This window comes from Anopheles merus, chromosome 2L (assembly GCF_017562075.2).
Source record: "Anopheles merus strain MAF chromosome 2L, AmerM5.1, whole genome shotgun sequence".
Lineage (NCBI taxonomy): Eukaryota > Metazoa > Arthropoda > Insecta > Diptera > Culicidae > Anopheles > Anopheles merus.
In genome coordinates this window covers 51,519,931-51,546,887 of record NC_054083.1, presented here as the reverse complement: position 1 = coordinate 51,546,887, position 26,957 = coordinate 51,519,931, and the positions used below count along the sequence as shown (strand labels likewise).

The following is a 26,957-nucleotide window of genomic DNA, read 5'->3' as shown; positions in this document are numbered from 1 at the left end:
TCGAGTGACGCAAGAAACAAAAAGTGGTGATGTGTGTTGGACCGCTTTTTGAAAAGGCACAATTGTTTTCAAGCGTCTGCATCACTCGATTAGCAAATAGTGTTATAATTATGCTGTTTAAAACAGCGCGTTTTGTGTGTATTGTAAAATTGTTAAAAAAAATCCAAAAAAATTCGAACGAAATGCAAATGTCTCTTTTGACGTCGCCATCGATCGCGGTAAGTGAAACGAAATCTTCAAAATCAATGCACACATGCATGCCATCTTACCTGTGAGTGTGCCAGCACGATGCTCAAACACTGCACCCACTCTTCCGCCTTGTTGCCATCCTTCGGCTTGAGGATGAGCGTCTGATCGCCGGTGAAGATTTCGAACGCCTTCGGTATGTTGCGCGCGCCGCGCGACACCTTCACCGACCGGATCTGGTTCACGTCGATGCTTTCGCCGCCGGCCTGGGAAAAGAAGGGGAAAAGAGCATACATTACACCAGCTGCTCCAGGTCCTGCAGGTTCTCTTCACCAGCGCTACCTACCTCACTGACCGAACCCTTGCACGAGAGGTGCGCACCGGACAGGGTGAAGTAGCGCGTGCGCCATCGCCGGAACAGCCGCCACTTGCCCTTCTTCTCCTTGAGCTGGCCCTCGATCACCGGCTGATTGTTGCCGTGCAGAAACCCGATCGCCTTCTCCGGATGGTGGCACAGGAAGCAACCCCACTGGAGCACCTCCAGATCTTCCGAGCTGCCCCCGTTCGAGGCGGTACCGGCATCACCACCACCACTACCGCCACCACTACCGCTATTGCCACTGGTTGGGGAAGAAACGCCACCGGATTGCTGCGCTCCACCGCCTCCCGTTGGCCCACCAGCCGCCGAACCTGCCGATTCACCTCCCGCACCACCACCACCATCCTGGCCCGGCCCGACCGCTACCGGGCCCATCTCGAACACGTCGAAGAACCCGGCGTGGCGCAGCTCGTTGACCAGCGCCTCCTGCTCCTTCCCGTTCGGGAACGCGCTCGTGACTAGCGTGATGAACGTGCGGTTTTCACACTTGAGCGTGTCCCAGCAGTGCTTGAGCCGGCTCACGCTCGGATCCCAGCTGCTGAGCGCGTTCTTGCCCGCCCGCGCCTGCAGATCGAGAAACATCAGATGGATCCAGGTGCGCGGATTGCGCGTCCGCATCGTGAACATGGTGCGCGAGTAGAGACAGTGCGGGCCGCGCACCTGGCAGGCAAAGTGCAGCTTGGCCATCTTCTTCGCCCGCCGCTCCTCGATGATGCATTTGGCCGGGGGTGGTATGCGCTCCGCCACCGATTCCGTGTACGCCTTGATCTTGTCCAGATGCTTCTCGCAAAAGTGCTGGATCGTGTCCCGCATCGGGTACGGCTCGAACACGCTCATGCGCGTGGTGGTGGCGCCGGAGGATGCGTTCAGGATCGTTACGCTTCGGTTGTCGTTGGTGCCGCGCGGTCGCGTCGTTACCGTTGCCGGGCCGGACACAATCACCTGAAAGGGGAGGGAAGAAGGAGTGACACAACGTTTAGTTTATCTTCTCTTTTTCTAATTCTTCTCCATCTCTTCTCTGTGCACACATTCTAGTAACGCGCATTAGCTTCGTTACTTCCTGGCTACTTGGATCAGACTACATTCGTACACTTTCGGTGTATTGGTTACTGGACTGGGATAGGTTCGCAATTCGTTCTATGATTGAGACCATTCCAGGTTCAGAAAAAAGCTAAACTGGAATAAAATAGGGTTCAGTTCATTTTCCAGGACAATTATTGAGGTTGAGTTTGAGTTTCAGTGCAGGTGCGATGAAGTTCAAGGAGCGATAAAGGTCCCTTTCCATCGATTTGGTAACAGTTCCAGGGGCCCCGTGAGTTCAGTATCAGCCCTTGGGCCGTTATAGGGTTAAGATCATGTTCCAGAATCTAGTATGGGTTCTATTTATGTTCCAGGGCGGTGTAGGTTCAAGATCCGTTGTAGGATCAGTATGAAGTATGGATTAGTTACAGATCCACTAATGGTTCAGGAATAGTTCCAGGACCGGTATGGATTCTCAACCATTTTCAAGGTTGTTACAGAGAGACCGTTTCTTCCAGGACCGTTTTGGATTGTGTATCAGTTCTAGGACTAGTATTGGCAATCAGTTCCAGGAATGATATAGATTCAATATCAATTTCGGGATCTGTATGAGTTAAGGAGCTGTTCCAGTACGGATATGGATTCAGGATTAGTTCTAGAACTGACATGACCTCGGGATCGGTCTCAGGAGCTGAGTTCAGCATCAGTTCTAGAAACAATATGGGCTTGGAATCAATTCCAAGAGAGGTATGGATTCAGGATTATTTCTAGGACTGATAAGACCTTGGTATCGGTTCCAGGAGCTTGGTATCCGTTATCTTAGTGTAGGATCCGTTTGGTGAGGGATATGTGTTAGGGTCAATTTCAGAACCAGTCGGGATTCAGGATCAGTCTCTATTGAAGTATGTATGCCATAGATTGCAGATATATCTGAAATTAAGGCAGTGACAAAAAAACCTACGAGTTTCTCCCGAAATCATTTTACGTACCCCTCTAAACGGGCCAATTGAACTAATCCCAAACTCCAAAATATCTCTGTCTCTCTCTCTCTCTCTCTCTCTCTCTCTCTCTCTCTCTCTCTCTCTCTTACTCGTCGTTGTCGTACGTACCTGGTTGCTTGGATCATCGCTCGAGTGTAGCGAAAGCGTCGTGGTCAACTGCGGCGACGTTTGCTGCGAATGATTGTTGAACATGGTCGGCGAGGCGGGCGATGCATGGTGCACTTGGATGCCGATGGAGCCGGTCGATTGGTTCAGCCCGCCGAGCGAACTCTTGCCGCCGAGTGCCCCGGTCGAACCCATCAGCGTGTTGCCGGGACCGTGTGAGTATGGCCGGGGTGCACGGGTCGGCGACGTCGTCACGGTGACACCGCACGACGTGATCTTGGTCTGCGGTATGCCCCACTTGTTCTCGCCCGTTATCGTCACGTGCTGGGAGAGGGGCGGCGGGATCGAGTTGCCCAGCAGGGCGCCCCCACTGCCACTGCTGGCCATCATTCCCTTGATCGCGACATTTCCGCTCGAATGGTGGCTGTTGTGGTGGTGGTTGTGGTGGTGGTGGTTGTGGTTGTGGTGGTGATTGTTGCTGCTGTGCATGATGATGTTGTGCGAGGTGGAACCGCCGTCCACCATCGAGGGACCCCCGTTCGGTGTGACGCCGGGCGTCAGTTTTTCCGGCTCGATCGACACACCGGCTCCGATGTCGCCGTTGAACTGATTGATCAGCTGCGACGAACCGAGGCGCGACTTGTGCAGCCCTCCCATCGATCCGCCGGCATTGTTCAGCCGTGTCGTGCTCTTGTTACCACCGCCACCGCCCGAGTGCAACCGGCCGGTGCTGCGCGAGTCTCCAAGTTTCGGTCGGTTCCGGGTGTACCTGAAAGAGGGAGGTGGAATACAGGGTTGTAACATTGTGTTGCGGAAGTCTTCTCGTTGCGCATTGCTGCTTACCCGGTGTGATGTGGTGTTGGCGAGACGACGGTAGTGCCACCGTTGACCACCGTGCTCGTACCACTCGGTGCACTGCTTGGGACACCGTTGGCCGCGTTCATAAAGTTGGTCAGCAGCGCCGGATGGATGGTGGAACTGAGCGTCGTACCGTTGGAGGTGTTGATCACCGTGGTCGACATCAGGGCGCTGCTGCCGCCCGTGTGCGTGTGACCATTGCTTACGATGGCCACGTTCGGGGTTTTCGATACGATGGCGCGTCCATGTTCGAGCACGTGCTGCTGCTGCTGCTGCCCCTGCTGGGCAGTTGTGTAGTTTGTGGAGCTGCTGAGACCCGTACCGCTCTGCTGCGAACCCACAGTGGACGTGGGCGCTCCATTCGCCACGCTACCCTGAACGCCAGCGGAATACGCGGAGCTCGCGTTCGTCCCAGTCGCGCCGGACGTGGATGGCGGAAGTAGCGGTGTGGCGGACGAATTGAGATTCACAATCGTCACACCACCGGACGCAGTCTGCTTGATCTGACTGCTGTTGGTGAGCTGGCGTTGGCGCACGACCGAGGTTACCTTGTCGGTGAACAGCACCGGATACTTGGTGCACAGTTTGGTCGCCTCGTTCAGCAGAATCGTCTGCAGCGGCCGATCGGCCCGGGGCAGATGCTCCAGCACAAAGTCGAGCGCAACCTGCGCCCGGTCCTTGCCGCCGCGCCCGATGGCGGACAGTATTTGGGCGGCAAACCCGACCGTCTGCGGCACGGTGTGTGCGATCAGCTTGAACGCTTCCGTGTATTCGGCCAGCTTGATCGGTTTCGCTTCGGCCAGCTTGAGCAGCACGAGCAGGGCGGCCGCGGACAGCTGTGGCCGCGTGGTGGCGAGCTCCAGCAGCGCGGGAATGCTTTCGGTCAGGCAGGACGGTTTCAGCTTGGCGATCGTGACGAGCAGCTGCAGTATGACCAGCTGCTCCTGCAGCTCGCAGCGCGGCACAATCTCGACGAACTTGGGCCCGGCATCGTTGATCGGGTCCGGGGTCGCTTCGTAGATCTGCGACAGCACGTGACAGAGCCCGTAGTTGCCGCCGAGCAGCGACTCCAGGATGACGTGCACGTGCGGGGAAAGCAGGTACGAGTACTCGATCGCGGCCGAGGACAGATAGCTGGCAAGGTTGCGGGACAGCTCGAGGTTACCCTGGTTGAGAAACTTGACCGCCACTGGCAGTGTCACCTCCATCACAACCTGCTTGTTGTAGTTCTGCAAAGAGGCGAAGGAAACGAGGTCATTAGATGTGCTTATCATCATCAGCATCATCAGTCACTGGATTCGTACCAGAAATATGCTGGAAATGATGTCGGACGATATTTTGGCGTGGGGTGGATCTACCTCCTTGCCCGAGGGCTGCAGATTGTACCGCAGGCATGTTTCGAGCAGATTCACCAGCCCCGCGCAGTGCTTTTCTATCGTGTGCGTCTTCTTGATGCAGGACGTTACCCGGTTGATGCAGATCTCGATGACCGACTGGTCGTTACTGTTGTGCAGATAGTCTTCATGCGATATGATGGACGAAATCTCTTGCAACTGTTGTGCAAAAAAAAAGGATATCAATAGCTACGTGGACATTCATTTGAGGTCTCTTACACGGTTCACACACTTACCACCTCCGTCAGATCGTTCACAATCTCGTAGTCGGCAATCGAAAACAGCTCTCCCGCCCGGGACAGGTCCCTTTTGGACAGAACGGTAGTAAACAGGTCATGCATGATGTTTGCTGACCACTGCTGCTACCGTGCAGTTCGTTGCTTTACGATTTACGTCAATCTCACGTTTCTTTCACGTTCGTCCTATGCTTCTGCTTCGCCCAAGCAACCAATCTATCGTGCCGGATGTGAGGCCGTGTACAGCATCTTGCGCTTTTGTTTTCTTCGTTTGCGTTTTACCACGTTCTCACTGTCCGGTCGCTTGTGCAACTTGCTGTTTATGCATCTTTTATCATGCGTGGTACCTTGGCTTACATTGGCTAAAGAAAATAGTTTCCCTACGAACGAGAAGAAAGCACATAAAGAAGAAGAGTTTAATTGGGCGGTTCTACTTCCTGGATGATGATGAAGGGCGAGCTTTCGCACAAAGAAAACTCATTAACCGTTGTGCGTTAGATGGTCTTTGCCGGTTGACACACTTTTAAAGGAAGCGGGAAGCTTCCTTTTGGGCTCTTTAAGGGGTGGTCTTGCTGGGTGGGTGAAAATGCAGTGCATTGGGAAGTTCTGTAAGAGATAGTGGAAAAAAGATCTGTAAATTTTGCAGTCTATGAATATTGTCGTCGTTGAATAGGAACAAGAAAGTGGACTTTTTTATCCAGAATATTTGTTTTATCATATTCTTCTTCGTATGTCTTAGTCTAATGTCCCCCGGTAGTATGATTCTAGACTAAAGAGAGAGCTAAGACGATCCTCCCCACATTCTGTTTTGTAAAGGATTTTATTTCAGCTTGAAGCCGGGATAGAGATTTGAATCAAATGGTTGGTATATGAGGAATCACGACACACAGATAAGAAACCGGCCCAAGACCGGCCTTGTAGGAACCGTCGCGCATACCGTTGCACTATAGGGCCGTCAGAAATAAGAAGCGCTAAGTTGGAATTTCATTTAACACTACATGTTTGAGATAGAACTCCAGCGCCGTTGTTTGTGATTTTAAATCTTGACAATATATGTTTCAAATGTGTGAAGTATATGTTCATTGGGAAAGCATTTATTTTTTTCGTTTGTTGCAAATGACCAATCTCCTCGAGATGCATCTGGTGAACAGTTACGTTTACTATCATTAAGGTTCATCGACTTCAGTGTGAGAGCTCCTTGCGGGTAACCATTTTTATTCTGATGTTTGTTCTCGAAGCGCCAGCGGATTGAAACACAGCGTGGCGTGTAGAGTTACATCGGCACGAGTGACCGGACGCCCCGAGTGTATAGCAAAGGGGGCGAGAACCGATATAATTGTTTGCCGATGATGAGTACTCGATTGCATCATCATTATTCATAACTACGCTGGTAAATAGCGAGTATATAATGGATCTAGGCATCCGATGCCATTACCCTTTTTGTTTGAAAATAATGCAACCTAACAAAATGGGTTTGACACGCTAATAGTACATGAAATGATGGGATTTTGTTTTAATGAAAATCTTGTAGATTGTCGTAGATTTGTTTGCGCATTTTATTCTAAAGCTTTTTGAATTTGCGAATATACGTTCGATTACCGTTAGTATACAGCTTCAAGATTCGGGACGAGCGATCAAGCGTCACAGCAAACTAGCTGATCTTGATCGAGTGCGATCGACGAAGTTGTGAGACAGTCGGACTGCGTACTGCCAGTAGTCACGTGGAGCCTATAGTCAGTGATTTTGCTCTTAAACGCCGTCATGCTGGAACATTTGATCGGATTGCCATCCATTGCCAGTCGCGATTCGGGAAAACGTTGGAACAGTGGCGGAATTGTGGTGAGACGGTTGTTCATCAACGAAATGAGGTACATCTTGGGGAAATTACAGCCAGTAAAATTCACCGACACAATCCGATTGCCATTGAACATCAAATGTTCCAGTTCTGGCATCGTGATCGGAGTGGAGGTGCGGATCGTTTCGACGTTGTTTTCGCTGATAATGATTGAAATTAACGTTGGAAACTTTGCAAAAAAGCTCATATCGACCCGTTTCAAATTGTTTCGATCAAATCCGATGTAAATAAGGTTTGGTAGCTTGCCCCAATGTTGGGGAAGTTCGGTGAGTGCGTTATCGCTGATATAAAGCGAGCGCAGTTCCGAAAGAGTAAGATTGCGCGTATCGAACTGCGTGATATTGTTGGAAGAGACGAGCAGTCGGATAAGCGAAGCATAGGTTACTGGTGCCGTAGCCTCAAAGCGGACGATTCGATTGCCTTCCACGTTGAACCGTTCCAGGTCTGGCATGAAGGCAAACATGGACATATCGAGACGTTCCAGCTGATTCGCAGCCAGGCTGAGGAACGTTACGGGCAGCTTGGTTTTAGGTGGTGTGGTAATCGGAAACAGTTGACGGATTCGATTACGTGATAGATCGATGGCAGTGAGTTTGGGATTGCTCACCAGCACGTCTAGGCGCAGTGCTGTCAATGCACACTGCTTGATAAGCAGCTCCTCCAACTCGATCATATTGGAGAGTGTTGGTGGTATACGATCAAGAAGACAGTTCTCCACGTAGAGTCGCGTCAAATGACGGTTCGTGCCAGCTACTAACGACCGAAGCATTACGGGATTGACAATTTCGATTTCGGTGAGTGTGTTGTCTGCTGGTACTTGGAACACGGGATCCTTATAGGCCATGTACGAAATTCTCTCAGTTAGCGTGGCAATTCGTTGCAGAAACGGACCCGAAGCACTGCTACTGACGATCAACTTTTCAATGCTAATTGCTACATAAAAGCTGTCTTGCACGGTGTCGATGGCTTTACGTATCCTGGCTCCTCCGTCCGAGGTCATGTTGATAACTCCAATGTTACAAAAATACATACTGCCTTCTAAGCATTGGGCTGTACAGAAAGGTAGGCCTGCCAGGCTAAGGAGGATGCACAGAAGCAATACTGTAGCTGAGAATGAGCAATAGGGTTACAACCGTTGCTGTTAGTGGATAACAATATGCAGAATTTTTTCTATCCAATAATACAAACCAGCCATTCTACAAATGAGTAGATTCTTCAACCACATCACACTGTTCAAAACTGTCGAGTCAGTTGAAACGATCGTACAATTTAAGGATTGGCTGTATTGCAAATTTTTGCGTGCAAATTGTGTTTTAATTTTGAATTGCAGTTGAGTAAAGCATCCACAAAATTTTATTCTTATTAGGATAATAATGTTCTAGTTTGAATGTTCGTGGAATACATTAGCTATGATACACTTTTAGTACGTTAATGTGTTTAGATATATTTTATCATATTACATAGTGGAACTAACACAGTGTAACAAAGTGGGTTTGCGATGGGGAATATATGTTCTTGAGATTTGGTTTAAAATATTAAAAAAAAAACAATGATAGATTTACATGCATATTTTATTCTGAAGCTTTTTGAATTTGCGAATACACGATCTATATTAACGGAACGAACTATCGAGCATCACAGCAAGCTAGCTGATCTTGATCGAGTACGATCGACGAAGTTGTAGGACAGTCGGACTGCGTACTGCCAGTGGTCACGCGAAGCCGAAAATCGACGATTCTGCTCTTAAACGCCGTCATGCTGGAACATTTGATCGGATTGCCTTCCATTGTCAGTCGCGATTCGGAAAATCGTTGCAACAGAGGTGGAATCGTGGTGAGACGGTTGTTCATCAATGAAATGAGGTTCATCTTAGGGAAATTACAGCCAGTAAAATTCACCGAGACAATCTGATTGCTTTCGAACAGTATGATATCTAGCTCTGGCATCGTGATCGGAGTGGAGGTGCGGATCGTTTCGACATTATTTTCGCAGATAAAGATTGCAGTCAATGTTGGGAACTTTCCAAAAAAGCTCATATCGACCCGTTTCAAATTGTTTCGATCAAACCCGAGGTAGATTAGCTTTGGTAGCTTACCCCAATGTGTGGGAAGTTTGGTGAGTGCGTTATCGTCCAAGTATAGTGAGCGCAGTTCCGAAAGAGTAAGATTGCGCGTATCGAACTGCGTGATATTGTTAAAAGACACAAGTAACCGATTCAGCGAAGCATAGGTTACTGGTGCCGTAGCCTCAAAGTTGACGATACGATTACCTCGCACATCGAACCGTTCCAGGTCCGGCATGAAGGCAAACATGGACATATCGAGACGTTCCAGCTGATTCGCAGCCAGGCTGAGGAACGTTACAGACAGTTTGTTTTTCGGTGACGTGGTGATCGGAAACAGTTGACGAATTCGATTACGCGTCAGATCGATGGTGGTGAGTTTGGGATTGTTCACCAGCACGTCTAAGCGCAGCGCTGTCAATGCACACTGCATTATGAGCAGCTCCTCCAACTCGATCATATTCGAGAGTGTGGGTGGTATACGATCGAGAAGACAGTTCTCCAGGTACAGACGCGTCAAATGACGGTTCGTGCCAGCTACTAACGACCGAAGCATTACGGCATTGACGATTTCAATTTCGGTGAGTGTGTTGTCTGCTGGTACTTGGAACACGCGATCCTTATAGGCCATGTACGAAATTCTCTCAGTCAACGCGGCAATTCGTTGCAGAAACGGACCCGAAGCACTGCTACTGACGATCAACTTTTCAATGCTAATTGCTACATAAAAGCTGTCTTGCACGGTGTCGATGGCTTTACGTATCCTGGCTCCTCCGTCCGAGGTCATGTTGATAACTCCAATGTTACAAAAATACATACTGCCTTCTAAGCATTGGGCTGAGCAGGAAGGTAGACCTGCCAGGCTAAGGAGGATGCACAGAAGCAATACTGCAGCTGAGGATGAGCAATAGGGTTACAACCATTGCTGTTAGTGAACAATATGCTACGGAATGTTGTATATCTTACAGAACACAGCAGTCATTTTGCAGATGGAGAGGACAGGTCCTCCAACCACAGCACACTGATCAAAACTGTCGAGTCCGATGAAACGATCGTATCATTTAGGGAAGGACAACACTGCAGTTTTGGCCGACAAATTGTGTTTTAATTTTGAATTATAGGAGGTTTTCAACAGATAAATAATGTTCCAATTTGGATATTCTAGACCACAATTGGTTAATAAATCTCATTTGATGTTACCGGAACTAGTAGGGCACATTGGAAAAACAGTGAATTGGTAATTGAAATGTAATGAATACTGGGATGTATTAATGTGTTAATATGCCTACTTGCTTAACAAGGCATAATTTACACTCTAGCCGAGCCGGAGGTGCCTTGGTCCAGATGTCAAACACATGGCTAATGATTGCAGGGTTTCTCAGGTCATCTGATACATTTGGGTTTATTTTTAGAATATTTGTAATATAAAGCAGTACATTCATGTGGCTAGAGCTTGAAATCTCCTCACAATTAGTTCAAAAAGTGTGCAAACATTATTAGCACTACGGAGGAGCCCTGTGTATTCCGAACAAAAATATTTAACTGCGCTGTCAATTATTCTTCAATTCAGATGATCTATCCCACCGCTACAAACTAGTCCAATCTAGGCCAATTATGTTCTTATTCTTCACAGCATACTTTTCTGGATTTACCTACAAAAAGCGAAGACGTCGTAGAACACGCCGTTCTTCCATCTATTTGATCTTTTTTAAACAAGCCTTTTCCAAGCTGATCTTTATAAGGAAGTAGAGCATCGCACGCAAACACGGGATTGCCATTCATCGTTAATTGAATTTGTGGATATTTGTCATAAACAGGAGGAATCACGGTAAGTCGGTTGTCTGTAAGGTCCAGCAAGTATATGTTGGGCATGTCACATCTCGAGATGTCGAAGGTGGTGATTTTGTTACCGTTTAATGATAACCGAACTACTGGCAGCTGCACAGGGGACGAAGCTCTCACAGAGGTGATTTGATTTTTGGTAATGTAAATCATTGTTAGATTTTGATACGGTCTAAAATAGCTCAAGTCCAGCTGGGACAGCATGGTACGGTGCAGTGCAAAATATTTTAACTTCGGTAATCTTTCCGGCATAGATGGCAACTTATTGATTATGTTTGATCCAAGCGCAAGACTTTCAAAATTGGGAATTGTCAAGTTTCTCAGATTGATTAATGTGACTTGGTTTTTTTCAAAGTTAAAGGTGTTAAAGTTTTGGAAAGTAATTCGTGCTGACACCTCGAAATGAATAATTTGAGTTTCTAGCAGATAGAGTGATGTCAGCCGCGACATGGATGCAAGAACAGTCATGTCAAAACGACTCAAAGGGTTGTCGGAGAGCATTAGCTTTTCAATACTTAACATCCTCGCAGGTCGTCCTGTGGCTGGGAGCAGTTGCTGAATTTGATTGCTGGACAGCTCCAGGGTTTTTAGATTCTGATTGTTTGCCAACATATCCAACCGGAGCACCGTTATCTTGCATTGGGTTATGGAAAGTTTTTTTAACTTGGTCATTTTAGGAAGGGTCTGCGGCACACGATCCAATGAACATTTTGAAATGTCCAAGGACTCAAGGTGGGTGTTTGATCCCGCTATGAAAGCTCGCATCTCTGGAGCATACCCAATGATAATTTCACTGATAGTGTTCCCGTCCGCAATGATGAAGGTGGGTTCTCGGTAATGAAGGTACACAACTGTATCCACGAAGCTGGTAATCCTTTGTAGAAATGGACCAGAAGCAATGCTACTTACGATTAGTTTCTGAATCTGAACGAAGGCTTCTTTTTCCAGTATTTTCTTTAACAGAACACCTCCATCCGAGGTCATGTTGACGATACCCAAGACGCATGAAGACATTGTGCGACTTATGCACTGTCCGCTACACACGTGCGTTTCTAGTTGATGCCACGTAAAAAGGAACCAAAGAAGCGCTGACAAAGAAACGTGTATTTAGGTCACACCAAACAAAACAAACGCAAAATTAGGCAAGAATTAAAAAAAAACCCTCACTTCACAGCCCTTACCACGAACACCGATCATCGTTGGGAGTATTTTTTGAGTGTGGAAATGACAACTCTTGAAACACGTTGTTGTTTAACGACTTATGAAGGTTGTTTTCTCTGGCACAGGTATTAATATCCCCGAGAAATGGAATACGATAAAAATTGCATTATAATGTGTGCAATTTATCCCGCATCACACTATTTGGTAGAAGAAAACAAAAACAAATAGTATTAAAAATCACCACTGCAATATGGCACCACCAGCAAAAGATAGATTTTATGATTTTGTATGTTATCTTTGAAACTATTTAAAAAATGGAATGTTTGTACGTAACGCTGTTCTGAAGTATGGTCGCTTAAAGCTATACCTAACGTTGATGAATTCGGTTAAGATTGTTTGAAATGTGAGAGTTATATGGTCGTTGTAATATCATAAATCAATTCCGCACTTTTGTACAAAGCCTGTTTATTTATTAACCCTTTTTAGCTTTTTTTTAACAATATGTAACACTGTAATTAATACTGCAGTTCCAGTATAAAACCTTTAGTGTTTGCTCTTTTTTTTCTATACCTGGAAAGATTATTGTTGGTATCGAAAATGAAACACTATTTATTATGATGCGTCGAAATGCTATGTCCATCGTGATTTGATTGTACGGAATATCAATGTTGTTCAGGTTTGGATATTGTAGAAAATGCCTCAAATTCAACTCCAAGTCTCCAAGTTATATTGTTTAAAAAGAATGATACGGTGCTGAATGTATGTAGGGATCTTGGGATCGTTGGCATCCGGTTAATGGCATTTTGACTCACAAAAAGCCTTTCGAAATTAGAAAGGTACAAGTTTCTTAAGCCAAGTGTAGCAAACTTTGGTTTGTTTTTCCATTTGAAATTCTTCCAACATTGGCATGGTCATTGATGTTCTCACTACTAAAGGAACAATAACATTTATATAAAGCACTTCGATTACTGTGCAAACCATTTTCCCATCCCAAGAAAGTGTTGGCATATTTTGAATGATGCTGACTGCTGAAAAAAAAACATGTTTTGCCAAATTAGTTAATAAGTTCATACGCTTGTTTTGATTCATTCGTTCATTTGTACCACGGCTAACATCCACTGATTCATTAATTGATAAGCGCTTCAGCGCACAACTACTTGAAAAATGATTCGGATTTATAAAACGTCTATAAATTAAAGCGTGTCCCTAAGAAAGCTACAATGAATAACAAAATAATGAATTCCTAGTTCTTATAAAGTGCACTGTAGCTAAAATCATAAAAATGTTTAATTTACATAAAAGATAACATTTTATTGCTCGTATGTAACATGTCGATAGAACAGCAGCCTCGATAACAGCATTATAGTGTATCACTTGCCACAACATTCCTGTATTTGTTTCACTTGCAAGGAGTATGTTTTACTACATGTAGGTGAATCACGTTCGGGTTCTACTATAAGGTCGTATTTTTGAATTTTGTCCTTATAGTACAGCAAAGTGTCGCAAAAAAGCAAATTAAAGTCAATTGAAAGGCGAATGTTTGGATACTTTTCATAAACAGGAGGAAATACCGTAAGGCGATTTTGACCGAGAAGCAGCAAGGTTATGTTAGGCGTATCGCATCCAGTCAGGTTGAATGTGGTGATCTGGTTATAACGTAAATCAAGGGTGCTAACAGATAGCCGTACAGGGGAGGAGGTGAGTACGGAGGTGATTTGATTGTACGAAATATCAATTTTGTTGAGATTTGGATATGGTCGGAAATAGCTCAAATCCAACTGGGTTAGATTGTTGGACATTAGTGATAAGGAGTTCAATTTAGGTAGTGATCTAGGAAGGAATGGCAACCGTGTAAGAGTGTTTCCAGACAAACCGAGGAATTCAAGTTTGGGCAGTGTTAAATTTCTTAGATCAAGTGCTGTAATTTTGTTAGTTTCCAGCGAAAATTCGATAAGATTTTTCATTGTGATGGGTAACAATGCCTTAAAACTAACAATCAAATTTCCCCCAACATGAAGTTTCAATAATTGAGGCATGAATTTGAAATCAGTCATATCAAGATGTTGTAGTAGATTGCCTGTAAGTGCCAGTGTTTCAATACTTAACATCCTCGCGGGCCTTTCGGGGATTGGAAGCAGTTGTCGTATTTGATTATAGGATAGATCCAGGGTTTTCAGGATCTGATTGTCTGCCAGCATATCCAGTCGCAGTACCGTTAACTTACATTGTCTTATGGAAAGTATTTTTAACTTGGTCATTTTGGGAAGCGTCTGTGGCACACGATCCAATGAACATTGCAAAATCCCCAAGAACTCAATGTGCGTATTCGATCCAGCTATAAAAGCACGCATCCCTGGAGCAGACCAAATGGTAAATACACTGATAGTGTTACCGTCCGGTACTTGAAAGGTGGCTTCTCGGTAGTTTAAATATGATACGCTATCTACAAAGCTGGCAAACCTTTGCAGAAACGGTCCCGAAGGACTGATGGACACGATCATCTTCTGAATGCGCACTTGTTGAGCTGCTTCAAATGCTTTCCGTAGCCTGGCACCTCCGTCTGTAGTCATATTTACGATAGGGATGGAACAAGTACTATAGAATATGCTGCCAACACACTGTCCGTAGCACAACTGCATCCCAAGTTTGAGCCACGTTAACACGATCCAGCAGATCACTGACGAAGAAATGTACTATGGGATTGCGAAACACATACAGGATATATTTGTTTCGTGCCTTACCGCGAGTGGTGATCATGGTTGGGAGTAAATGTCGTATGATCGATCTGCAAAACTTTAGATTTACTTGCTTAGTTTTTGTGAGGGTTTACAATGGCTGGCTCAGGCTTTTATACCATCAATAACTGAGCAGCCATATTAAATTGTTTTATAATGAGGCCGGTAATGTACACTTTGCAAATTATTATATAGTCTGGCCGTTGTTTGTGAAAAAATAAAAATATTAATGAAAATAAAACAAACAACACGGTCACGTTTATCACGTACCCAATAATGCAATAAAAAATATTTTGATTTTTCGCCAATATATCTATTCCGAGCTCTGCCAAATTGCCCACAGCAACAGTTGTATGAATACACTGTCCTGCAGATGTGTGTGTGTGTGTGTCTAGTTCGTGACATAGCCACAGGATCCAGTAAAAGCAATAGCGTCAGAAAGGTATTCAGGATCCTCGTTATTCAGATCATACCATGAACGATCCTCATGGTTGATTTTATTGCTTTTTTGTACGAACAAACTTGGTGCGTTTTCTTGTGTGTAAACTAAATTATCCAAATTAAATTATATCCAAACAAATCAAACTGCTTCATAACAGAAGTAAAATAAACCATCTGTAAGCTATTGAACTATTGAAGTAACTGCACCGATAAATACCTATAGTACGACCCAGTTACTAAATCAGTACGAATTTTCGACCGGTTTATTGTTTTCTTTTGATCAACTTAGTTCATTATAACAGTTAGTAATGTTGTTACTTGAAGAAGAACGTTACCAATATTTAATTTGGACCGTTCCATGCAACAGTACTATTGCCGTAAACATAAAGATAATCTTTTACAGTTTATTACTTTTACATACTGTTTGACATTGTTTGGAGTATCTTAAACATCAAAGAGATTGGCCACAACATTCCTGCATTATTTTCAAGGATAGAAAAAAATGTAAGGAAGTACATTGGGCAGAACTGACCGCCTGCACCTTAAGTTTTGAGCTTAGGATCTCCACTTTCAAGGGTAGCAATGTTTCGCATATAAGCGGATGCCAACTCATTGTCAGGTGCATATTTGGATAGTTTTCAAAGACCGGAGGAACAACCGTCAGTGGATTTCCAGTGAGGAGCAGTGAAGTTATGTTTGGCATATTGCAGCCGGTGATGTTGAACGTAGTGATCTGGTTTCGTATTAAATTCAGATGCACAACAGACAGACGGACAGGAGCCGAGGTGAGTACTGTTGTGATTTGATTGTACGAAATGTCAATGTTTGTAAGATTTGGATATGATTCGAAATAGCTCAAATCCAACTGTGTCAGCTTGTTTTTGTTTAGTACGAAGTATTCCAGGTTCGGTAGTATTTTGAGGGAATGTCGCTGGGGAGATTCGCGTACGAGTTGGCGTATTTGATTACAGCACATATTCAAGGTTGTCAGCATCTGGTTTGCTAACACCATATCCAATTGAAACGATGTTAACTTGCATCCTCTTATGGATAGACTTTTCAGTGTGGTCAACTGGGTTAATGTTTTCGGTATATGAGCTAAAGAACAGTGTTCAATGGTCAGGACTTTTAGGTGTGCGTTTGATCCAGCATCAAACGCACGCATGACTGGAGCACGCCAAACAATGATTTCGGTTATGGTGCTATCGCCCGGTAAATGGAAGATGGCTTCCCGATAGTTATGATACACAACCGAACCTAGTAAGTTGTTGAATCTATGCAAGAAAGGTCCCGAAGCACTGTTAGGCACGATCATCTTCTCCACACTCACTTGCTTCCTCGTCGTAAAAGCCTCCCTTAATCTAGACTCTCCATCCGAGGTCATATTTGCGATACCGACGTAACAAGTTGTAAAGGTTTCGCTGGTACACTGCGCGAAGCATAGATGTGCTTCCAGCTGGTGCCACGTTAGCAGACTCCAAAGGAGCACTGAAAAATGAAACATTTATTTATACTATTAACTGGTAAGCGAAATTCACACTGCCAAGGCCTTACTAAAATTGAAAGCCATTATTAATGTATTACTTGTAAACTGTGAAAGCACTTGCTTAGCACTTGTTGCAGGAATTTATAGTAGCCAAACCAGAATCATCTGTTTCCAATTGTGTTTTAATAGGATAATTAAACTGCACCTAATTTTCGTATAATATAACATTTATTGCTTTTTGTTCTTTTCTTGCTGCTAGTGCTTAATGGTGTTCATGTGTTGATCACTAACTAGTATGCTCAGTAAACTTCACTAGTCACAGCAAACCTTTTTTGTTTCATCAACCTGTATCGATGATATTGTAGTACATGTTGAATACGAATACTTCTGTTCTTTCTGGAGTTGCTCATTCTTTAGCCGATCCTTGAACGGCACCAGTGCGTCGCATGGGAGTGGGTTACGATCCACAAATAGATTAACTTTTGGATAGCGATCAAAAACAGGAGGAACCACCGTGAGTCGATTCCCATCAAGGAGCAGCATTGTTATATTGGGCATGTCCCATCCGGTGATGTTGAACGTGGTGATTTTATTATCACTCAAACCGAGATAAACGACCGGTAATCGCACAGGAGAGGAAGCTCGCACAGTGGTGATTTGATTCGAAGTTATGTAGATTCTTTGCAAGGTTGGGTACGGTCGGAAATAGGTCATGTCTAGCTGGATTAGATTGTTTGCAAAGAGTGATATGTAGTTAAATTTGGGTAGTGGTCTTGGCAGAATCGGCATCCGTGTGAGAGCGTTATGGCCAAATGAGAATGATTCGAGTTTAGGAAGGGTCAAGTTTCTTAGGTCGAGTGATACGACCTTGTTGTATCCAAGGTACAAGCCGGAAAAATTTGGCAGAACGATAGGTGCTGACACATCCAGGGCAATAATTCGATTATCGGAAATGTAAAGTTTTGCTAGAAACGGCATGGCTACGAATAAAGCCATATCAAGACGCTCTAGTAGATTACCTGCAAGAAACAGTGTTTCAATACTAAGCGTCCTCGCGGGTCGTCGGAAGACTGGAATCAATAGTCCTATTAGATTGTAGGACAGATCCAGGGTTTTTAGATTCTGATTGTCTGCTAACAGATCCAGTCGGAGTACCGTTATCTTGCATTGTCTTATGGAAAGTATTTTTAACTTGGTCATTTTGGGAAGGGTAGGCGGCATACGATCCAATGAACATTGCAAAATCCCCAAGGACTCAAGGTGGGTGTTTGATCCAGCAATAAAAGCTCGCATGTCTGGAGCATACCAAATGGTAATTCCACTGATAGTGTTACCATCCGGTACTTGGAAGGCCGCTTCACGGTAGATATCATATATAACTAAATCTACAAAGCTAGCGAACCTTTGCAGAAACGGACCCGTAGGACTGATGGACACGATCATCTTCCCGATGGTCACTTCCTTTGCTACTTCAAATGCCTTCCGTAGCTTGGCACCTCCATCTGCTGTCATGTTAACGATAGGGATGGAACAACCATCAAACCGAACGCCGCCAACACACAGTTCGTCACACAAATGCATCCCGAGTAGGTGCCACGTTAACACGAACCAGCAGATCACTGGCGAAGAAATGTAGAATCGTATTGTTAAACACACAAACGATGTATTCGATTTGGGTCTTACCGCGAGCGGTGATCATGGTTTGTTGTCAATGTTATGTAGGTGCCACAACTTTTCAATGAAAGTTATGCATGTTTGAGTGAATATTTATACCGGCAAAGTCTAGACGATCTTTTTCAAATGATTTTATAATGTGGAGTTAACGTATAGCTTATAAATCGATTAGGCAGACATAAAGTATAGAAAATCATACCAACAATCATGTGTTTAACCGATGTGACAAAATTTTGAAAATACTTGCTATAATGTGTGTACGCACTATCTAAAGCGTACGTAACAGATATTAACAATGGAATGGTAATGGAGTCGTTGTTTGTTACAATGTTACTAAAGATCAATCGTGTACTATGATTGTAGTGTGTACTTTTATTTTGGGATGAAATAGAACATACCTCATGCGATGAACATAGTTGATGGTGTAAGCTGCACAACTTTCCAATGAAGGTTTTAAATATTGGGGCGGATATTTATACCGGTAAACTCTGCATAATCTTGTGCAAATGGTTTTATAATCTGCAGCTAAATTGTAACTCATCAATCGATCGTGTACAAAGAGTAATGACAAATAATGCTAACTATTCTTACTAACCTATTGATGTTACTAAAATTTACTGTATTCATGGGCATGCCGTACATGGCGTACGCTTACAGTTGGAAATTTGCCATGAAGGCCTTTTTTTGCTACGACAAGTACTCTGGGAAGCTATCAAACCGAAACACAAGAACAAAGAAAGTTTTTCTATTAAGATTGAAGTTAATTCTAAAACTCGACCTCGCCATGTTCACAATAGGTTCATATTAAAGATGCAGGATACATGTACGATCTGCATGAGACACAACGGATATTGCGTTACTAAATACCAAAACACCAAAAAGTGGGCACCGTTCAGCACGGCGCTGTATACAATAAGATAAGCGAAAATGGCGCAATGTGTCTAATACTTGAGGGAAATCGAAGAGTTTTCTCCTACTTGTGAGCATGGTATAACCACTGTAGAACCGAAGAGTATTTCTCATGTGCGTATAGCGCAGTGGACGACAATGTACTTGTTCGACAGAATACGGTCAATATGTTTGTCATAGTTTATTTTCTGGTACGACATTAAGCATAAGAAAGATTTCCCACATCATGGTTACTTGCTTATCCTTTGTTTTGCAAACTTGCTACATTATACGTCAAATATTATTTCACTTGTCACAGCATATCTTAAATGTTTCATCAACTGTAAATGATGATGTGGTAGTAGTACATGCCTTTGACAAAGGCCACGGATCTTTCTGGAGTTGATAATTCTTTAGCCTATCCTTAAAAGGCAGCAGAGCGTCGCACAAAAGTGGGTTTCGATTCATAAACAGGTAAACTTTTGCATAGCGGTCAAAAACACGAGGAACCACCGTGAGTCGATTGCCATCAAGGTTCAGCAAAGTTATGTTAGGCATGTCCCATCCAGTGATATTGAACGTGGTGATTTTGTTATCATTCAATGCAAGATAATCGACCGGTAGTCGTACAGGAGAGGAAGCTCGCACAGTGGTGATTTGGTTTGAAGTTGCAACGATCATTTGCAGGTTTGGGTACGGTCGGAAATAACTCATGTCTAGCTGGGTCAGATTGTTTGCGGAGAGTGACAGGTAGTTCAATTTAGGCAGTGGTCTTGGCAGAATCGGCATCCGTGTGAGAGCGTTTGGGCCACACGATAAAGTTTCAAGTTTGGGAAGGGTCAAGTTTCTTAGGTCGAGTGATACGATCTTGTTGTATCCAAGGTATAAGCCGGAAAGATTTGGAAGGGTGATGGGTGTTGACACATCCAAACTAACGATCAAATTCTTCAAAACATAAAGATTCAATAATTGTGGCATGGCTACGAATAAAGTCATATCAAGATTTTGTAGTAGATTGCCTGTAAGTGTCAGTGTTTCAATACTTAACATCCTCGCAGGTCGTCCTGTGGCTGGGAGCAGTTGCTGAATTTGATTGCTGGACAGCTCCAGGGTTTTTAGATTCTGATTGTTTGCCAACATATCCAACCGGAGCACCGTTATCTTGCATTGGGTTATGGAAAGTATTTTTAACTTGGTCATTTTGGGAAGGGTCTGTGGCACACGATCTAATAAACATTTTGAAATTTCCAATGACTCAAGGTGGGTGTTTGATCCAGCTATAAAAGCACGCATCTCTGGAGCATACCCAATGATAATTTCACTTATAGTGTTACCGTCCGGTACTTGGAAGGCCGCTTCTCGGTAGCTACCAAACCAAACAAAGTCTACAAAGCTAGCGAACCTTTGCAGAAACGGTCCCGAAGGACTGATGGCCACGATCATCTTCTGAATGCGCACTTGTTTAGCTGCTTCAAATGCCTTCCGTAGCTTGGCACCTCCATCTGCTGTCATGTTAACGATAGGGAGTGAGCAATAATACTCGCCAACAACACACTGCCCTTCACACAAGTGCATCCCAAGTTGGGGCCACATCATCAGCAATGAAAAAAGCACTGACGAAGAAAAGTGAATTTAGATTTAAATAAAAGAAGGATTTATTTCATGTGAGTCTTACCTCGGGCGGTGATCATGATTGGATTGTTGTCAATGGTGTTGTAAGTGACACGACTTTTCAATGAAGGTTGCACAGGTTAGGACGGATATTTATACCAGCACACTCTGGACGATACTGTTCAAATGATTTTATAATGTGCAGTTAATTGGTAGCTCATCAAGTGAACATATAGTAAAAAAAAACAATTAGTTCATTCAAAAAAAGAGCTATTGTTGTCAACTTGATCACACGATCCAAGTTTTCAAAAACTTTTTGGCATATCTGTACGTACACTTTAATTACATTATTCTATCAAATGTTTAGTTGTAGTATAGCAACAGTTACATGATCTAAGCAATAAACTTCTCGCATAAAATAAATATAAATAAAGAATAAAGCTCATCACAATGTAAAGTGATATAGAAATCCCTATATTATTTTCACTAGCTACGTAACTGTTATTTCAATATTACTTAACATCTGTTGCTATGTCGCCATCACTTATATTGTTTACGTTTGTATTATGACGAAATACAGTTATCCGCAGTGTATTTGGCAGATGTTTTTGGGGTTTATTGTGTGACTTTTGTGCTGCTCGTATTTGGAGTGCCTCTTACATGTATTGTTTCTCGTAATGGAACATTTAGACGGCCTTGTCATTTTCCGTATATTATAAGTTTCTCTAACACAGCGTCTAGATGATCCAAAACGAAGCTCACTCCCATTTTTCGCAAAATCAAAAACGTTTAAGGTTTGCTTTGCTCTTCAAGACAAGTCAAGACATTGGTTTTGGACCACCCTGATTGATGTAGAAGCAGTGTTGGGCAAAATTTACTGTATCTTACTTATCACAGCAAACTTTTATTGTTTCATCAACTGCAAATGATGATGTGGTAGTGCATACCATAGACAAAGGTCGCTGTTCTTTCTGGAGTTGATCATTCTTGAGTTTATCCTTAAACGGCGACAAAGCATTGCACGAGAGTGGGTTACGATTCATAACTAGGACAACTTTTGAATAACGCTCAAAAACAGAAGGAACCACCGTGAGTCGATTCCCATCAAGGTCCAGCAAAGTTATGTTTGGCATGCCCCATCCAGTGATATTGAACGTGGTGATTTTATTATCACTCAAACCGAGATAAACGACCGGTAATCGCACAGGAGAGGAAGCTCGCACAGTGGTGATTTGATTCGAATTTATGTAGATTCTTTGCAGGTTTGGGTACGATCGGAAATAGGTCATGTCTAGCTGGATTAGATTGTTTGCAAAGAGTGATATGTAGTTAAATTTGGGTAGTGGTCTTGGCAGAATCGGCATCCGTGTGAGAGCGTTATGGCTAAATGAGAATGATTCGAGTTTAGGAAGGGTCAAGTTTCTTAGGTCGAGTGATACGATCTTGTTGTATCCGAGGTACAAGTCAGAAAGATTTGGCAGAGCGACGGGTGCCGACACATCAAAGGTAACAATTCGATTATTGGTAATGTAAAGTTCTGATAGATGGGGCATGGCTACGAATAAAGCCATATCAAGACGCTCTAGTAGATTGCCAACAAGATATAGTTTTCCTATGCTTAACGTCTTAGTGGGTCGTCCGGTGATTGGGATCAATTGCCGTATTTGATTGCTGGACAAATCCAGATAGTTTAGATTCTGGTTTTCTACAAACATATCCATTCGGAGAACCGTTAACATGCATCGCCTTATTGAAAGTATTTTTAACTTGGTCATTTTGGGAAGCGTTGGCGGCAAACGATCAATCAAACACTGATCAATGCTGAAGCTCTCTAGATTAACGTTTGATCCAGCTATGAACGCTCGTGTGGTTCGAGCACTGATGATGTCGATTTCACTGATAGTGTTATCGTTCGGTACAAAGAAGGTAGCATCGCGGTAGTTGTTGTATATGACGGTATCTACGAAATTGGTAATTTTTTGCAGAAATGGCCCGGAAGCACTAACCGCCACGATGAGCTTCTCAATGTGCACTATCTTTTGCTTTTCAATCGCTCTCCGCAGCTTCACTCCGCCGTCGGAGGTCATGTTGATGGTGCCTAGTTCGCATATAAAAAACCCTGCACCCACACACTGCCCGACACACAGATGCAGCTCTAAATGATGCCACATTAAAAGGATCCAGAGAAGCGCTGGGAAAGAAGGGGTTGTAAAGGTTGACTAAAAAAGGCTCGGTTGATGGTTGAACCCTATTTCCAGGATTTAATGCTACATACCATGTGTCTTATCATGAACAATGTTCATGGTTAGGCGTGATTTGAGCTCACTAACTAAAGATTTTGGTTCACTAAGACTAGTACAACACGCTTCCAACACCAAACTACTGACAAAAAGTGGCTACTTGCAAAGGTATTTAAGCTAAATGTATTGCAACAAAATGGCAAACGAAATTGCATTATAATGTGCTAAATTTCTCAAACGAATGCAAAAAAGATGACGAATTTAAAACAATTTCAAACCGTGCACGTGTCTCATAAATTCGACTGTGACGGTTTGTTGTTAGAATAATTGCCATGCGGCAGAGTTAGTTAGTTCGTTTGTTTTTTTTTAAAGAAAATTTGGCTACAACTTTTATCGCCAGTAATCACCATCTTGTTGCAAAAATTTGATAAAAAATATCAGCGAAATTCTTACAGTGCAAACCAAAACTTTGAGCTGGAGGGAAGAGATATGAAGATAATCTTTGAGATATGTGAATAAATAGACGAAAGCTGTGATTAGGCTCTTTCACTCGTCAATTAGGGGTTTGGCTCATGTCTAGTCGAATTTCCACAAAGTATTCATGCGCTGTAACGGCACAGCACGATAAGAGCACTGCTGAAGCTTTCATAAATTTGTCAATATGTCTCAGCTTTTTTTTGAATACCTCTTCATTGCGCTCAAGGAAAAAGGAAGAAATAATTTAACTTATTTCTCCACTTCTTTACAGTGAATCCAGACGAACGCTTTTTTAACAATCTTGTTTTATCAGTAAGTCTTATATATAAATAAAAAAAAATCTAGCCTCAGACCGGATTTTACCGACCCCTTGAGCTAATGAATAGCGTTATCATGTTTGCATGTTTGCAAACAACAGCCAACCAATGCCTGTCACTAGTTCGTCGGTTCATTATAATCCCATTTGGCGACGTTGTTGAACCCTCACTGCTGAGCAGCTGGCACAATAGAACTCTTCATTGACCACGAAGCCAACACAAGCGCTACAACTGCTACCGAAATGACAGTACAACGCTCTCGCTACCTTTTATACTTCGTTGAGTGAGTTTCGGTGCTGAAGATTCGTCTTATTTTAAAATAAAATAACTGATTCCGTTCCAAGATTGGCATTGATTCTCTGCAGCACTGCCGTGCAATCGATCACCTTCATGCTGTGCACCACGGGCAACCAGGCGAAACCACTGTCGAGCAAGGTCTGCGGAGCCGATTCCAGCTTAATCCCGGTAATAAAATACTTGGACTACACGGTGCATAACTACTCAGCGGCTACGTTCACGGTGCAAAGTAACGATACGTACGTAATGTACTTCCTCCAAAAAGCGCCCCTACTACGGTACATCTACCTTCAGCACAATGTAAATGTGTCCTTGCTGCACATCGAGCACTGCTCCCTGACCGGTGTGCCGAAGACGATCCGAAACGTCCCAAACCTGCTCCGACTGGCCATCAAGTCCTGTCGCATACGGCATCTGGATCTGAACGATTTTGTGGCTCTTCACTCGTTGTATTCGGTCGACCTGACGAACAACCGGATAGTGACTATCACGGAGCTGCTACCGGCTTCCGATCTCGTGCTACCCATCAACAGACTGTACCTAGCCAACAACTCACTGACCCAGCTGAACGTGCGCGCTTTGGGTGCGCTGACGGATCTTCATTGTCTGGTGCTGGAAGGCAATCGCATCGAGGAAGTGAACCGCCCGATAGCCCTGCCGAAGCTAGAGGAGCTGTCACTGCGCAACAATCGTATCAAGCAGCTCAACTGCACCGGCTGGCATCTGCCGGCGTTGAAGTATCTCTTCTGCAGCGGCAATCGGCTCTCCGCCGCCCCGACCGAATGGCAATCGATGTGGCGCATCGAGGTGCTCGATCTGTCCTTCAATCGGCTGCACAGCTTCCGCATGGACGATATCTACCTAACGCAGCTGCATGCGCTTAACCTGGCGGCCAATCAGCTGACGAGCGTAACGACCCCCCAGATGCACTTTCGCGTCCCGCTCGCCAGGCTTTGGTTGGCTCAGAATCGGCTGCCCGTGCTGGACATTTCCCGCTGGGACATGCCGAACCTTTGGGAGCTGGACGTGGCCCACAACCGGCTGACCGAGCTGGCCGATGTGTTTGTGCGGTTTCCCAACCTTGCGCCAATGATGATACTGCGCAACAACCAGTGGTCCTGCGAATGGTTGGCGGGCGTCCATCCGACCGATCTGCGGCGCAAGAACTATGGCTGCCTGAGCACGAACCAAACGTGCCCGGCGGGCAAGCTAACGGTTGCGGACGGCAGCTGGATCTGTTGCTGGTGAGTGAGGAAAGTGGAGTGATGGATCTTTGAAATACCGGCAACACTTTTTTGTACACTCAATAAAAAAAAAACATCCCAACCCGGGGTCCTGCTACGGTTTGAGCTAGGGAGTAATTTGAATACTTTCAACTTCATTTCTTTCTATCGTTTCTTCGAAAGCAACCAAAACCCCGTTAGAAGGCACACTGCTGTAGGAGAGCAGAGGAGTGGTCGATCAATATTCTCTTCCCATTGAAATCCGGTTTTCCGAATGCTTATTAACATACAGAACCGTGCCCTCCCACGAGCTCAGAATCGATGTTATTTGTTCGAGCAGAGAACTCCAACAACACGCTCTGCTCCTCTTCCCCAAATGGGCTCTTCCACGTTGATCTCACAAGGGTGGTGGTGTGCGAATGTACAAACAGCACACCACCAAAGCCCGCTGACTGCTTCATAACATAACGGAAGCCCCGCAAAATCCGGTCCATCTTTCTTCCAACCGGTAGTGGCACTCGAAGCAAGAAGAGAAGCAAGTTTCTCGCGGCAAGGAGGAAACAACCACCAAGTGGCACCAGTGTCGTGTCAAACACACCACCCAGTCTGGCAAGATCATCATCACCAAAGCGTTGCGGGATTTTGAGGTTTCTGACCTACATTCGGGCGCTTTGCGCTCGCGTTGGAGTAGCAAAAATAGCACCCAATACTAGCGAAAGAGAGGGTTTAACTAATTCGTCGTTGAACTGTCGTGTCCCGTGTGTCACAGAAGTCGAAGTTCAACCCTTTGCTGGACGGAACAGCTGGTCGGTACGATGCCAGAACCACATTCCAACAAGTGGGCTCTCCAACCAGTTCCAGGCCCCGGTTCACCCCGCTCGAGCAAGTTGCACCGATACTGTTACAAGGGGCGCGGTTCACTGGTTCACGACGGTTTCAGAGGAAAGAGTTTCACACCACAAACCCTCCACGTTTAACGGACCACGGTTAGGGGTAAAATCAATCGCTACTCACCTTGGACGCCAACCGTGCAAACTGCTGCTCCTTGATGCGTGACCACTCTTATTAGAAATCGCAAACAGGTAGCAAAGAAACACACATAGTGGAGGCGGCACAAACAGATGGAAAAAGCTATCGATATAAAAGCGCGCGGCCGTGGGCACAATATTTGTAAACACACGACCGTTCCTTTTTTTCTTCGTTTGTTTCACTTGGGCCACACATATACACCACTGCACTGGGTGCTGCTATGCTGCAGAAACTCCCCTACTTCCCCCCCTCCCAGCAAGACCACCTTCTTCTGCTTCTTCTTTTTCAGCTCCGTCGCGACACCCTTAATGATGGACACATCATCAACAGCCAGGGTGTTGTGAAAGCCGAATCACTACACCACCGTCACCTTTATCTCATCGCCCTTTTTCACGCTCACCACCGCGGTGGTGCGCGTTTCGTTCTAAGCGTGCGTGAAA

At 44.6% G+C, this 26,957-nt stretch overlaps 5 protein-coding genes across 12 annotated transcripts in view; 1 reads left to right on the top strand and 4 right to left on the bottom strand.

The window, feature by feature from the left end:
* On the top strand, nt 1-26,659 carry LOC121591788 (biglycan-like). 7 transcript variants are annotated; one of them, XM_041912755.1, is made up of 6 exons: nt 1-218; nt 10,730-10,924; nt 23,923-23,963; nt 24,070-24,251; nt 24,313-25,509; nt 25,672-26,659. In XM_041912755.1, exons 4-6 carry the CDS (start codon nt 24,211-24,213, stop codon nt 25,745-25,747), a joined length of 1,314 nt encoding a protein of 437 aa, XP_041768689.1. In that variant the 5' UTR covers nt 1-218; nt 10,730-10,924; nt 23,923-23,963; nt 24,070-24,210; the 3' UTR covers nt 25,748-26,659. The 7 variants fall into 7 exon arrangements, 6 of the variants coding, with proteins under 6 accessions (XP_041768689.1, XP_041768692.1, XP_041768687.1 ...); XM_041912758.1 differs by having other exon boundaries at nt 23,923-24,251; nt 24,334-25,509; XM_041912753.1 differs by having other exon boundaries at nt 23,923-24,251.
* LOC121591785 (protein melted) overlaps nt 1-26,957 on the bottom strand; it is a 30,784-nt gene that overhangs the window by 3,263 nt on the left and 564 nt on the right. For both annotated transcript variants that reach the window (XM_041912749.1, XM_041912750.1), the window contains exons 2-7: nt 5,180-5,559; nt 4,854-5,102; nt 3,535-4,778; nt 2,695-3,460; nt 533-1,507; nt 270-452 (exon numbers count right to left, since the gene is read on the bottom strand). In XM_041912749.1, coding sequence (XP_041768683.1) covers nt 270-452; nt 533-1,507; nt 2,695-3,460; nt 3,535-4,778; nt 4,854-5,102; nt 5,180-5,284 — 3,522 coding nt within the window. In that variant the 5' untranslated portion in view covers nt 5,285-5,559. The remainder of the gene's footprint in view (nt 1-269; nt 453-532; nt 1,508-2,694; nt 3,461-3,534; nt 4,779-4,853; nt 5,103-5,179; nt 5,560-26,957) is intronic.
* LOC121591786 (leucine-rich repeat protein SHOC-2-like) lies at nt 8,588-10,173 on the bottom strand. Its single transcript, XM_041912751.1, has 2 exons — nt 10,063-10,173; nt 8,588-9,990 (listed from the first exon to the last, which is right to left on the bottom strand). The coding sequence occupies exons 1-2, from the start codon at nt 10,076-10,078 to the stop codon at nt 8,660-8,662; spliced, it is 1,347 nt and encodes a 448-aa protein (XP_041768685.1). The 5' UTR covers nt 10,079-10,173; the 3' UTR covers nt 8,588-8,659.
* Nucleotides 13,422-14,898, bottom strand: LOC121591787 (leucine-rich repeat-containing protein 40-like). The gene is made up of 2 exons (XM_041912752.1): nt 14,841-14,898; nt 13,422-14,776 (listed from the first exon to the last, which is right to left on the bottom strand). Exons 1-2 carry the CDS (start codon nt 14,854-14,856, stop codon nt 13,470-13,472), a joined length of 1,323 nt encoding a protein of 440 aa, XP_041768686.1. The 5' UTR covers nt 14,857-14,898; the 3' UTR covers nt 13,422-13,469.
* Nucleotides 15,725-16,814, bottom strand: LOC121591791. Its single transcript, XM_041912761.1, has one exon. The coding sequence runs from the start codon at nt 16,777-16,779 to the stop codon at nt 15,727-15,729; it is 1,053 nt and encodes a 350-aa protein (XP_041768695.1). The 5' UTR covers nt 16,780-16,814; the 3' UTR covers nt 15,725-15,726.